Source organism: Coturnix japonica, chromosome 19 (assembly GCF_054131305.1).
Source record: "Coturnix japonica strain WE chromosome 19, WE-NBRP24, whole genome shotgun sequence".
In the NCBI taxonomy this organism is placed as follows: Eukaryota; Metazoa; Chordata; class Aves; order Galliformes; family Phasianidae; genus Coturnix; species Coturnix japonica.
The window spans coordinates 418,810-432,478 of NC_140681.1; the positions used below are offsets into that span (position 1 = coordinate 418,810).

The window sequence follows — 13,669 nt, forward strand, 5'->3', positions numbered from 1 at the left end:
GACAACCCTCTGCACTCGGCCAGTCAGCCAATTCTCGACCCACTTCACCTTCCGCTCATCTATCCCATACTTCCTCAGCTTTGTTATAACAACGTCATGGGGGACAGTATCAAAAGCCTTACAGAAATCAAGGTAGACTACATCTACCGCTCTCCCCCCGTCCACCCAGCTAGTGACATCTTCATAAAAGGCCACCGGGTTGGTCGAGAACAACCTCCCCTTGGTGAACCCATGCTGAGTACTCCTGATAACCTCCTTTTCTCCCAGTTGTCTGGAGATGGCATCCAGCACAAGCTGTTCCATCACCTTCCCTGGGACAGAGGTGAGGCTGACTGGCCTATAATTACCCGGGTCTTCCTTCTTGCCATTTTGAAGACAGGAGTGACACTGGCCGTCCTCCAGTCTTCAGGCACCTCCCCAGTTCTCCAAGACCTCTGATAGATTACAGAGAGCGGCTTAGCAACGACCTCCAGCAGCTCCCTCAGCACCTATGGATGCACCCCATCAGGTCCCAAGGATTTATGGACCTTAATGTTTCCTAGGCACTCACAGACCACCTCTTCCCTGACTAAAGGGAAATCTCCCATTCCCCACACTCTCTCATTAACCTCCAGGGCCTGGGATTCCGGAGGGAGAGCCCTTTCACTAAAGACAGAAGCAAAAAAGGCGTTCACTATTTCCACCTTCTCAGCACCCCTCCTCTCCCTGGAAGCACTCAAGGCCAGGCTGGATGCGTTGTGAGCAACCTGGTCTACAGCGAGGTGTCCCTGTCTATAGCAGGTTGGAACGAGGTGATCTTAAGGGTCCCTTCCAACACAAACCATTCTAAGATTCTAGGACAGAAAAACAGGCCAGCTCTCCCACATTGTTTCAGTGTCATTTACTTATAAAACAAGCTCTGGGACAACCCGAGAAGGTATTTGTTCCACGTGCAGCATCACCTGTGATAGAAACCAAGGAAGCCTACAGCAGGCCTCAGGACTCAGCAAGCCTTTTTGGCTCAAAGCAGGGCCAGCTGGAGCAGCTTACCACGAGTGCACCCAGCAGGGCCTCCATGCAGCTGCAGGCTTGCCGCGTGTCATTGCACGTCATTGTGATGCAACAGTGGGTGAGCGTGACGTAAAGCTGCAGGCTGGAACTCCGGCTGGGGTGGCCTCAGTTCGCTGCTGCTGGAGCGAGAGGTGGTAGCGGAAGGTTGCAGCTCTCAGAGAGTTCCTACCAGGAGCCATGGAGTGCTGTTGCAGTGCTGGATTCCGAAATCCAGATGAATTTCTGAGCAGAGCGGGGAAGAGCGGAAAGGTGAGCGCTGCTACATCAAGAGAGGGCTGAGTGCAGTAGCCTGGGGTATGCAGGGCTGCTCTGGGGCTGTAGATACTCTCCAGAGGCTGAGGGACACTTCTCCTCATGCTGGTGCTGGAGAAGGCTTGCAGGGAATCGCACCTCTCTGCACATCCCAGCATCGGGTACAGAAGTGGGGAGGGAGCTGCCAAAGGGAGCGGAGGTGGGCTGGAGAGGGGAATGGAGTGTCTGAGTGTCCAAGCGTGTCTTTGTCTTTCTAGCTCCGACCCGGAGGACAGGAAGTTGGAGCAGGAGGTAGCTGGCTGTTGGACCTTCCACTCGGGGTTAAAATCCCTGTGCAGCCCGGCACCAAGCTCCTTTTCGCCAGGAGAAAGCTGGGGGAAAAGGTGAGAGGAGTAAGGAAGCGTCAAAAAGGGCTCTTGTTTCCTGGGGTTGCCGTCATGCCAAGGAGGCCTTGTGTTGGGATGCCAATCCCATGTGTTGGGATGCTGGGGCCAGGCACCCATCAGGCACAGAAATGTGGAGACCGGGTCGTTCCTGGAGGAGGGTGCAACCCTCTGCTCTCCCTCTTGGAGGACTTAGGAAAACCCAGACATGACTGTTTGGGAAAGAGGCAAGAGGCCAGCCTGTGGGTGTGAGCAGCTTGGAAGTGTCTCTGTCTCTTTGCTGCTCTCTCCTTCCCCATTCACACTCTACAACACATCTCTTCCAGCTCCACCAGCCTTCTCCTCAGTTTGACCTGAGAGATCCGTACAGTCGCAATCTGTGCACAGAGTACAACAGCCTGCATGACCCGCATCTGCGGGAGTTCCACAACCGCAAAAACAACCTGCGGAACCTGAAGAAACGGGGCTTGGTCACCGAGGATGGCGACGTAAGTTTGGCTGTTGGGCTGACCAACACGGGTCTCCTCAGGAGGGCTTTCCAGTCTGCCAGGCAGGGGCCTGACACTACAGCCATCTGTCATTGTCTCTTCTGTAGGTTGTCTGCACTCTGAAGGAGTTCAACGAGTACAGGCAGTACCTGACCAGGCTGAAGCTGGAGAAAAAGCAAGCAAAGAGGCGAGAAGAGGTAGGCAAAGCCCAGTATTGGTAGGCACGTGTCAGCAGCATGGCACTGAGGGCACGGGCTTTACTTGATGGATCTGAGGGAGATGGGGAAAGCAGAAAAGGTGAGGGGCGGGCTGGTGGTCTAGGCATTGAGGCATGGAAAGGACAGCTCAGCTCAGAGCTGAGCTAGCACAGCGTGCTGGTGTGAAGGCAGCCTGGAAAGTTGCTTGCTTACAAACAGAGCACTGTGGCAGCCGTTCTCTTCTGCCCTCATTGCAAGGCTGAAGCAGTGTGCTTGCCCTCTTCTGCGTAAAGCAGCAGTACTTAGGGTGGGAAGCACTCTCTAAGACAAGACCAAGCATAAACCCTCTGTTCCCTTCCAGGATGAGCTTCTTCGGGAGATTTCCAATTTGAAGAATTCGATCCACAGACTACAGATGGCCAGGGACAAGTTCCAGCCCGGTCCCGTGGATTACATTGCGGGTTCGAAAATCAAACCCACAATGCTTCATAAACCAGCTGGCCCCTCTCCTTCATGCTATAATCTTCTGTCTGGACAATGCAGAAGGAATGTGGCTTTGATGGAGCGTGGCCTTCAGGGAGACTCATGGAGCACAGGGCGTGCAATGAAGCTGCCTGAGAAGTCACCCAAACCTGCGTTGGGCAGGGAAGGCTCCAAACTCCCCAGAAGCATCCGTAGAGCTTCAGCCTCAACAAAAGACTCCGGAGTCCCCAGAAGCATCCGGACTGCTTCTGCCCCAACAACAAACTCCAGACTCCCCAGAATCATCCAGACTACTTCTGCGTCAACAACAAACTCCAAACTCCCCAGAAGCATTCCTACTGCTTCTGACCCAACAGCAAACTCCAGAGTCCCCAGAATCATCCAGACGACTTCTGCGTCAACAACAAACTCCAAACTCCCCAGAAGCATTCGTACTGCTTCTGACCCAAAAACAAACTCCAGAGTCCCTAGAAGCATCCAGGCCCCAGTGAAGGGAAAAGGAAAAAAAGGGGAAAACAAGTAGAGAGATTGGCCAAAAACCAAAACAGTGGCAACAAATTAGTTTTAATTGGCTTAATTAATTTTAATTTGTTTAATTCGTTTTAATTTGTTTAATTAATTGACCAAAGATGATACCAGAATGCAAGATAACACACTACAGTACAATATATCATAATTAGTATCAGAATTAGAATTAAAACCAATAAAAAAAATTAAAAAAATAACATTACAAAGTGTGTCCGAAAACTGAAGTCCTTATTCTAAAGCCGAGGTGAGACAACCCAGGGAGTTCTCGTGCTGCTGGGATCAAAAAGGAAAGGGGAGATCAAGTGATATACGGATGGCTTTTATCTTTTGCACTGAACATAAAGGGTGACAGAGCAGCAAGCAATCCTCTGGGGGATGTAGTTGTTCTCTGCTGGGGGTACATGCAGTGTTACAGGCTTGGGACAGAATGGCTGGATGACTGTGAAGAGGAAAGGGACCTGGGGCTGTTGGTCGATGCTCGGCTCAACATGAGCCCACAGTGTGCCCAGGTGGCCAAGAAGGCCAAGGGCATCCTGGCCTGTATAAGAAACAGTGTGGCCAGCAGGAGCAGAGAGGTGATCATCCCTCTGTACTCAGCTCTGGTGAGGCCGCATCTCAAGTACTGTGTTCAGTTTTGGGCTCCTCACTACAAGGACATGGAGGATGAGGTCCTCACAGGGGACTTCAACCACCCTGATATCTGTGGGAGGGACAACACAGCATTGCACCAGAAATCAAAGAGGTTTCTGGAATGTGCTGATGATAACTTCCTCTTCCAAGTAGTATGGGAACCTCAAAGATCAGGTTAGGAAAGCTAAAACCCAGGCAGAACTAAATCTAGCTGGGGACAGAAAGGGGAACAGGTATATCAGTGATTAAAAAGAAGGTAAGCGAGGATGTGGGCCCTCTCTGGAAGGCCACTAGAGGCCTGGTCATGAGGAACACAGAGAGAGCTGAGGTGCTCAATGACTTCTTTGCTTCAGGCCTCACTGGCAAGTGCTCTAGGCCCAGAGCCCAAACTGCAGAAAGCAACAGTAAAACTTGGAGAAGGTGGATCTGTAAGTGCTGTAAGTGAAGATGAGGTTCTAGACCATCGAAAGAATCTGAAGCTGCACAAGTCCAAGGGATCCATCCGCAGGTTCTGAGGGAACTGGTGGATGAACTTGCCAAGCTGCTGTGCATCGTATTTGAAAGGTCATGGCAGTCTGGTGAAGTTCCCACTGATCAGAAAAGGGGAAACATAACCCCCCTATTCCGGATCGGGAAAAAAGAAGATCCAGGGAACTACAGGCCAGTCAGTCTCACCTCTGTGCTTGGTAAGATCGCGGGGTAGATCCAACTGAAGGCCCTACTGCACCACACGGAAAAATAAAGACAAGGTGGCTGGTGGTAATCAAAATGGTTTCACCATGGGCAAGTCAGACGTGACAAACTTGGTGGCCCATGTCAACTTCATGAAGTTCAACAAGGACAAGTGCCCTGAGTTGGGGAAATCTCAAGCACAGATAAAGGTTGGGTGGAGAATGGCTTGAGAGCAGCACCGAGGAGAAGGATTTGGGGGTCTCAGATGATTCAGCACGAGGTGGCAGTGTACGCTTGTGGCCTGGAAGGCCAAGTATATCCCAGGTTTCATCAAGAGAAGCGTGACCAGCGAGTCGAGGAGGTGATTCTGCCCCTCCGCGCTGCTCTTGTAAGACCCCACATGGAGTACTGCGTCCAGTTCTGGGGACCCCAACACAAGGACACTGAGCTGTTGGAGCAGGTCCAGATGAGGGAAATGGAGATGATCAGAGGGCTGGAGCACCTCCTCTAGAAGGACAGGCTGAGAGAGCTGGGGCTCTTCAGCCTGGAGAAGAGAAGGCTCCAGGGGGACCTTATAGCAACCTCCCAGTATCTGAAGGGAGTGCATAGGAAAGCTTGGGAGGGACTTTTTATAAATGCATGTAGTGACAGGATGAAGGGAAATGGTTTTAAACTGGAAGAGGGTAGATTTAGAATACATACCAGGAAGAACTTTACTGTGAGGTGTTATGGTTTTGCAATTTGGTTGGTGTTGGTATTCCACATCAGAACACCATGCCTAATAATGGGAGTAAAGGGGACAAGTTTTTTTTTCTGTGAACTGCCTTAATGAGCATGCGGGGTGGGGCACCGGAAGGGAAGTGAGGAAGGGGACGGGGTTGCTGGACCGGCTCCCTGCGAGGAGACAACGTGGTCAGACCTTCCTGCCTTCCACAGCTCCATCGGTGAGATTTGGGACTTGGTATTCTCTTTGTTGAAACTCTCTTGTTGTTGTTTAGTGTTATTAGGTTATTAAACTGCCATTCGTTCTCAGATCACCTTTTTCCTCCCTCATTTTTTTGTTAGACCTAATCGCAATCTCCCTTCCCTTCCCCTCTCCCGAAACGCACGTGGCCGGGCCGGGCCACGCCGCACTTTGCCGTACCGTGCCGTGAGAGAAAAGGGGGGGGGCTTTTGTTCCTGCTGCCCTGGGTTTGTGCACACTGTCCCGGAGTGAGCTCTAGAGAGAACTCCGTGACAGAGGGTGGTGAAACACTGGAACAGTCTTCCCAGTGAGGCTGTGGTTGCCTCACAGAATCACAGAATTGCAGGGGTTGGAAGGGACCTCTAGAGATCATCGAGTCCAACCCTCCTGGAAAGCAGGCTCCCTACACCACGTCGCACAGCTCGGCGTCCAGTCGGCTCTTGAATATCTCCACAGAAGGAGACTCCACCACCTCCCTGGGCAGCCTGTTCCAGTGCTACGTCACCCTCACCGTAAAGAAGTTCTTCCGCATCTTCATGCAGAACTTCCTATGCTGAAGTTTCATCCCATTACCCCTAGTCCTGTCCCTACACATTACTGAAAAGAGACCAGCCACGCCACTATGGCACCCACACCTCAGGTATTTATAAACCTGGATCAAATCCCCTCTCAGCCTTCTTTTCTCAAGGCTAAACAGACCCAGTTCGCTAAATCTCTCCTCATAGGGGAAATGCTCCAGGCCCTTCACCATCTTTGTGGCCCTCCGCTGGACTCTTTCCAAGAGATCCCTGTCTTTTTTGTACTGGGGAGCCCAGAACTGGACACAGGATTCCAGAGGAGGCCTCACCGGGGCAGAGTAGAGGAGGAGAATCACCTCCCTCGACCTGCTGGCCATGCTCTTTTTAATACACCCCAGGATGCCATTGGCCTTTTTGGCTACAAGGGCACACTGCTGGCTCATGGTCAATCTGTCGTCCACCAGGACGCCCAGGTCCCACTCAGCAGAGCTCCTCTCCAGCAGCTCTTCCCCCAGCCTGTACTGGTGCATGCAATTATTTCTCCCTAGGTGCAAGACTCTACACTTGCTTTTGTTAAACCTCATCTGGTTTCTTACTGCTCAGCTCTCCAGCCTGTCCAGGTCTCTCTGAATGGCAGCACAGCCTTCAGGCGTGTCAGCCAATCCTCCCAACTTCGTGGCATCAGCAAACTTGCTGAGGGTGGTCACTATCCCCTCATCAAGGTCGCTGATGAAGATGTTGAACAAGACCGGACCCAGCACAGACCCCTGGGGGACGCCGCTAGTTACAGGCCTCCAGCCAGATTCCGCACCACCAACGACAACCCTCTGCACTCGGCCAGTCAGCCAATTCTCGACCCACTTCACCTTCCGCTCATCTATCCCATACTTCCTCAGCTTTGTTATAACAACGTCATGGGGGACAGTATCAAAAGCCTTACAGAAATCAAGGTAGACTACATCTACCGCTCTCCCCCCCGTCCACCCAGCTAGTGACATCTTCATAAAAGGCCACCGGGTTGGTCGAGAACAACCTCCCCTTGGTGAACCCATGCTGAGTACTCCTGATAACCTCCTTTTCTCCCAGTTGTCTGGAGATGGCATCCAGCACAAGCTGTTCCATCACCTTCCCTGGGACAGAGGTGAGGCTGACTGGCCTATAATTACCCGGGTCTTCCTTCTTGCCATTTTGAAGACAGGAGTGACACTGGCCGTCCTCCAGTCTTCAGGCACCTCCCCAGTTCTCCAAGACCTCTGATAGATTACAGAGAGCGGCTTAGCAACGACCTCCAGCAGCTCCCTCAGCACCTATGGATGCACCCCATCAGGTCCCAAGGATTTATGGACCTTAATGTTTCCTAGGCACTCACAGACCACCTCTTCCCTGACTAAAGGGAAATCTCCCATTCCCCACACTCTCTCATTAACCTCCAGGGCCTGGGATTCCGGAGGGAGAGCCCTTTCACTAAAGACAGAAGCAAAAAAGGCGTTCACTATTTCCACCTTCTCAGCACCCCTCCTCTCCCTGGAAGCACTCAAGGCCAGGCTGGATGCGTTGTGAGCAACCTGGTCTACAGCGAGGTGTCCCTGTCTATAGCAGGTTGGAACGAGGTGATCTTAAGGGTCCCTTCCAACACAAACCATTCTAAGATTCTAGGACAGAAAAACAGGCCAGCTCTCCCACATTGTTTCAGTGTCATTTACTTATAAAACAAGCTCTGGGACAACCCGAGAAGGTATTTGTTCCACGTGCAGCATCACCTGTGATAGAAACCAAGGAAGCCTACAGCAGGCCTCAGGACTCAGCAAGCCTTTTTGGCTCAAAGCAGGGCCAGCTGGAGCAGCTTACCACGAGTGCACCCAGCAGGGCCTCCATGCAGCTGCAGGCTTGCCGCATGTCATTGCACGTCATTGTGATGCAACAGTGGGTGAGCGTGACGTAAAGCTGCAGGCTGGAACTCCGGCTGGGGTGGCCTCAGTTCGCTGCTGCTGGAGCGAGAGGTGGTAGCGGAAGGTTGCAGCTCTCAGAGAGTTCCTACCAGGAGCCATGGAGTGCTGTTGCAGTGCTGGATTCCGAAATCCAGATGAATTTCTGAGCAGAGCGGGGAAGAGCGGAAAGGTGAGCGCTGCTACATCAAGAGAGGGCTGAGTGCAGTAGCCTGGGGTATGCAGGGCTGCTCTGGGGCTGTAGATGCTCTCCAGAGGCTGAGGGACACTTCTCCTCATGCTGGTGCTGGAGAAGGCTTGCAGGGAATCGCACCTCTCTGCACATCCCAGCATCGGTTACAGAAGTGGGGAGGGAGCTGCCAAAGGGAGCGGAGGTGGGCTGGAGAGGGGAATGGAGTGTCTGAGTGTCCAAGCGTGTCTTTGTCTTTCTAGCTCCGACCCGGAGGACAGGAAGTTGGAGCAGGAGGTAGCTGGCTGTTGGACCTTCCACTCGGGGTTAAAATCCCTGTGCAGCCCGGCACCAAGCTCCTTTTCGCCAGGAGAAAGCTGGGGGAAAAGGTGAGAGGAGTAAGGAAGCGTCAAAAAGGGCTCTTGTTTCCTGGGGTTGCCGCCATGCCAAGGAGGCCTTGTGTTGGGATGCCAATCCCATGTGTTGGGATGCTGGGGCCAGGCACCCATCAGGCACAGAAATGTGGAGACCGGGTCGTTCCTGGAGGAGGGTGCAACCCTCTGCTCTCCCTCTTGGAGGACTTAGGAAAACCCAGACATGACTGTTTGGGAAAGAGGCAAGAGGCCAGCCTGTGGGTGTGAGCAGCTTGGAAGTGTCTCTGTCTCTTTGCTGCTCTCTCCTTCCCCATTCACACTCTACAACACATCTCTTCCAGCTCCACCAGCCTTCTCCTCAGTTTGACCTGAGAGATCCGTACAGTCGCAATCTGTGCACAGAGTACAACAGCCTGCATGACCCGCATCTGCGGGAGTTCCACAACCGCAAAAACAACCTGCGGAACCTGAAGAAACGGGGCTTGGTCACCGAGGATGGCGACGTAAGTTTGGCTGTTGGGCTGACCAACACGGGTCTCCTCAGGAGGGCTTTCCAGTCTGCCAGGCAGGGGCCTGACACTACAGCCATCTGTCATTGTCTCTTCTGTAGGTTGTCTGCACTCTGAAGGAGTTCAACGAGTACAGGCAGTACCTGACCAGGCTGAAGCTGGAGAAAAAGCAAGCAAAGAGGCGAGAAGAGGTAGGCAAAGCCCAGTATTGGTAGGCACGTGTCAGCAGCATGGCACTGAGGGCACGGGCTTTACTTGATGGATCTGAGGGAGATGGGGAAAGCAGAAAAGGTGAGGGGCGGGCTGGTGGTCTAGGCATTGAGGCATGGAAAGGACAGCTCAGCTCAGAGCTGAGCTAGCACAGCGTGCTGGTGTGAAGGCAGCCTGGAAAGTTGCTTGCTTACAAACAGAGCACTGTGGCAGCCGTTCTCTTCTGCCCTCATTGCAAGGCTGAAGCAGTGTGCTTGCCCTCTTCTGCGTAAAGCAGCAGTACTTAGGGTGGGAAGCACTCTCTAAGACAAGACCAAGCATAAACCCTCTGTTCCCTTCCAGGATGAGCTTCTTCGGGAGATTTCCAATTTGAAGAATTCGATCCACAGACTACAGATGGCCAGGGACAAGTTCCAGCCCGGTCCCGTGGATTACATTGCGGGTTCGAAAATCAGACCCACAATGCTTCATAAACCAGCTGGCCCCTCTCCTTCATGCTATAATCTTCTGTCTGGACAATGCAGAAGGAATGTGGCTTTGATGGAGCGTGGCCTTCAGGGAGACTCATGGAGCACAGGGCGTGCAATGAAGCTGCCTGAGAAGTCACCCAAACCTGCGTTGGGCAGGGAAGGCTCCAAACTCCCCAGAAGCATCCGTAGAGCTTCAGCCTCAACAAAAGACTCCGGAGTCCCCAGAAGCATCCGGACTGCTTCTGCCCCAACAACAAACTCCAGAGTCCCCAGAATCATCCAGACTACTTCTGCGTCAACAACAAACTCCAAACTCCCCAGAAGCATTCCTACTGCTTCTGACCCAACAGCAAACTCCAGAGTCCCCAGAATCATCCAGACGACTTCTGCGTCAACAACAAACTCCAAACTCCCCAGAAGCATTCGTACTGCTTCTGACCCAAAAACAAACTCCAGAGTCCCTAGAAGCATCCAGGCCCCAGTGAAGGGAAAAGGAAAAAAAGGGGAAAACAAGTAGAGAGATTGGCCAAAAACCAAAACAGTGGCAACAAATTAGTTTTAATTGGCTTAATTAATTTTAATTTGTTTAATTCGTTTTAATTTGTTTAATTAATTGACCAAAGATGATACCAGAATGCAAGATAACACACTACAGTACAATATATCATAATTAGTATCAGAATTAGAATTAAAACCAATAAAAAAAATTAAAAAAATAACATTACAAAGTGTGTCCGAAAACTGAAGTCCTTATTCTAAAGCCGAGGTGAGACAACCCAGGGAGTTCTCGTGCTGCTGGGATCAAAAAGGAAAGGGGAGATCAAGTGATATACGGATGGCTTTTATCTTTTGCACTGAACATAAAGGGTGACAGAGCAGCAAGCAATCCTCTGGGGGATGTAGTTGTTCTCTGCTGGGGGTACATGCAGTGTTACAGGCTTGGGACAGAATGGCTGGATGACTGTGAAGAGGAAAGGGACCTGGGGCTGTTGGTCGATGCTCGGCTCAACATGAGCCCACAGTGTGCCCAGGTGGCCAAGAAGGCCAAGGGCATCCTGGCCTGTATAAGAAACAGTGTGGCCAGCAGGAGCAGAGAGGTGATCATCCCTCTGTACTCAGCTCTGGTGAGGCCGCATCTCAAGTACTGTGTTCAGTTTTGGGCTCCTCACTACAAGGACATGGAGGATGAGGTCCTCACAGGGGACTTCAACCACCCTGATATCTGTGGGAGGGACAACACAGCATTGCACCAGAAATCAAAGAGGTTTCTGGAATGTGCTGATGATAACTTCCTCTTCCAAGTAGTATGGGAACCTCAAAGATCAGGTTAGGAAAGCTAAAACCCAGGCAGAACTAAATCTAGCTGGGGACAGAAAGGGGAACAGGTATATCAGTGATTAAAAAGAAGGTAAGCGAGGATGTGGGCCCTCTCTGGAAGGCCACTAGAGGCCTGGTCATGAGGAACACAGAGAGAGCTGAGGTGCTCAATGACTTCTTTGCTTCAGGCCTCACTGGCAAGTGCTCTAGGCCCAGAGCCCAAACTGCAGAAAGCAACAGTAAAACTTGGAGAAGGTGGATCTGTAAGTGCTGTAAGTGAAGATGAGGTTCTAGACCATCGAAAGAATCTGAAGCTGCACAAGTCCAAGGGATCCATCCGCAGGTTCTGAGGGAACTGGTGGATGAACTTGCCAAGCTGCTGTGCATCGTATTTGAAAGGTCATGGCAGTCTGGTGAAGTTCCCACTGATCAGAAAAGGGGAAACATAACCCCCCTATTCCGGATCGGGAAAAAAGAAGATCCAGGGAACTACAGGCCAGTCAGTCTCACCTCTGTGCTTGGTAAGATCGCGGGGTAGATCCAACTGAAGGCCCTACTGCACCACACGGAAAAATAAAGACAAGGTGGCTGGTGGTAATCAAAATGGTTTCACCATGGGCAAGTCAGACGTGACAAACTTGGTGGCCCATGTCAACTTCATGAAGTTCAACAAGGACAAGTGCCCTGAGTTGGGGAAATCTCAAGCACAGATAAAGGTTGGGTGGAGAATGGCTTGAGAGCAGCACCGAGGAGAAGGATTTGGGGGTCTCAGATGATTCAGCACGAGGTGGCAGTGTACGCTTGTGGCCTGGAAGGCCAAATATATCCCAGGTTTCATCAAGAGAAGCGTGACCAGCGAGTCGAGGAGGTGATTCTGCCCCTCCGCGCTGCTCTTGTAAGACCCCACATGGAGTACTGTGTCCAGTTCTGGGGACCCCAACACAAGGACACTGAGCTGTTGGAGCAGGTCCAGATGAGGGAAATGGAGATGATCAGAGGGCTGGAGCACCTCCTCTAGAAGGACAGGCTGAGAGAGCTGGGGCTCTTCAGCCTGGAGAAGAGAAGGCTCCAGGGGGACCTTATAGCAACCTCCCAGTATCTGAAGGGAGTGCATAGGAAAGCTTGGGAGGGACTTTTTATAAATGCATGTAGTGACAGGATGAAGGGAAATGGTTTTAAACTGGAAGAGGGTAGATTTAGAATACATACCAGGAAGAACTTTACTGTGAGGTGTTATGGTTTTGCAATTTGGTTGGTGTTGGTATTCCACATCAGAACACCATGCCTAATAATGGGAGTAAAGGGGACAAGTTTTTTTTTCTGTGAACTGCCTTAATGAGCATGCGGGGTGGGGCACCGGAAGGGAAGTGAGGAAGGGGACGGGGTTGCTGGACCGGCTCCCTGCGAGGAGACAACGTGGTCAGACCTTCCTGCCTTCCACAGCTCCATCGGTGAGATTTGGGACTTGGTATTCTCTTTGTTGAAACTCTCTTGTTGTTGTTTAGTGTTATTAGGTTATTAAACTGCCATTCGTTCTCAGATCACCTTTTTCCTCCCTCATTTTTTTGTTAGACCTAATCGCAATCTCCCTTCCCTTCCCCTCTCCCGAAACGCACGTGGCCGGGCCGGGCCACGCCGCACTTTGCCGTACCGTGCCGTGAGAGAAAAGGGGGGGGGCTTTTGTTCCTGCTGCCCTGGGTTTGTGCACACTGTCCCGGAGTGAGCTCTAGAGAGAACTCCGTGACAGAGGGTGGTGAAACACTGGAACAGTCTTCCCAGTGAGGCTGTGGTTGCCTCACAGAATCACAGAATTGCAGGGGTTGGAAGGGACCTCTAGAGATCATCGAGTCCAACCCTCCTGGAAAGCAGGCTCTCTACACCACGTCGCACAGCTCGGCGTCCAGTCGGCTCTTGAATATCTCCAAAGAAGGAGACTCCACCACCTCCCTGGGCAGCCTGTTCCAGTGCTACGTCACCCTCACCGTAAAGAAGTTCTTCCGCATCTTCATGCAGAACTTCCTATGCTGAAGTTTCATCCCATTACCCCTAGTCCTGTCCCTACACATTACTGAAAAGAGACCAGCCACGCCACTATGGCACCCACACCTCAGGTATTTATAAACCTGGATCAAATCCCCTCTCAGCCTTCTTTTCTCAAGGCTAAACAGACCCAGTTCGCTAAATCTCTCCTCATAGGGGAAATGCTCCAGGCCCTTCACCATCTTTGTGGCCCTCCGCTGGACTCTTTCCAAGAGATCCCTGTCTTTTTTGTACTGGGGAGCCCAGAACTGGACACAGGATTCCAGAGGAGGCCTCACCGGGGCAGAGTAGAGGAGGAGAATCACCTCCCTCGACCTGCTGGCCATGCTCTTTTTAATACACCCCAGGATGCCATTGGCCTTTTTGGCTACAAGGGCACACTGCTGGCTCATGGTCAATCTGTCGTCCACCAGGACGCCCAGGTCCCACTCAGCAGAGCTCCTGTCCAGCAGCTCTTCCCCCAGCCTGT

The 13,669-nt window shown here is 51.9% G+C and overlaps 1 protein-coding gene across 1 annotated transcript; it reads left to right on the forward strand.

The window, feature by feature from the left end:
• The first annotated feature begins 1,070 nt into the window (after positions 1 to 1,070).
• LOC146757721 (fibrous sheath-interacting protein 2-like) lies at positions 1,071 to 2,296 on the forward strand. Its single transcript, XM_085520588.1, has 3 exons — positions 1,071 to 1,299; positions 1,560 to 1,685; positions 2,012 to 2,296. The coding sequence occupies exons 1-3, from the start codon at positions 1,228 to 1,230 to the stop codon at positions 2,294 to 2,296; spliced, it is 483 nt and encodes a 160-aa protein (XP_085376714.1). The 5' UTR covers positions 1,071 to 1,227.
• The last annotated feature ends 11,373 nt before the right edge of the window (positions 2,297 to 13,669 follow it).

Coding starts and splice junctions, on each gene's coding strand:
- LOC146757721 (XM_085520588.1), top strand. CDS start 1,228: ATGGAGTGCTGTTGCAGTGCTGGATTCCGAAATCCAGATGAATTTCTG. Junction 1,300..1,559: donor GAGCGGGGAAGAGCGGAAAG/GTGAGCGCTGCT, acceptor TTGTCTTTCTAG/CTCCGACCCGGAGGACAGGA. Junction 1,686..2,011: donor GGAGAAAGCTGGGGGAAAAG/GTGAGAGGAGTA, acceptor CATCTCTTCCAG/CTCCACCAGCCTTCTCCTCA.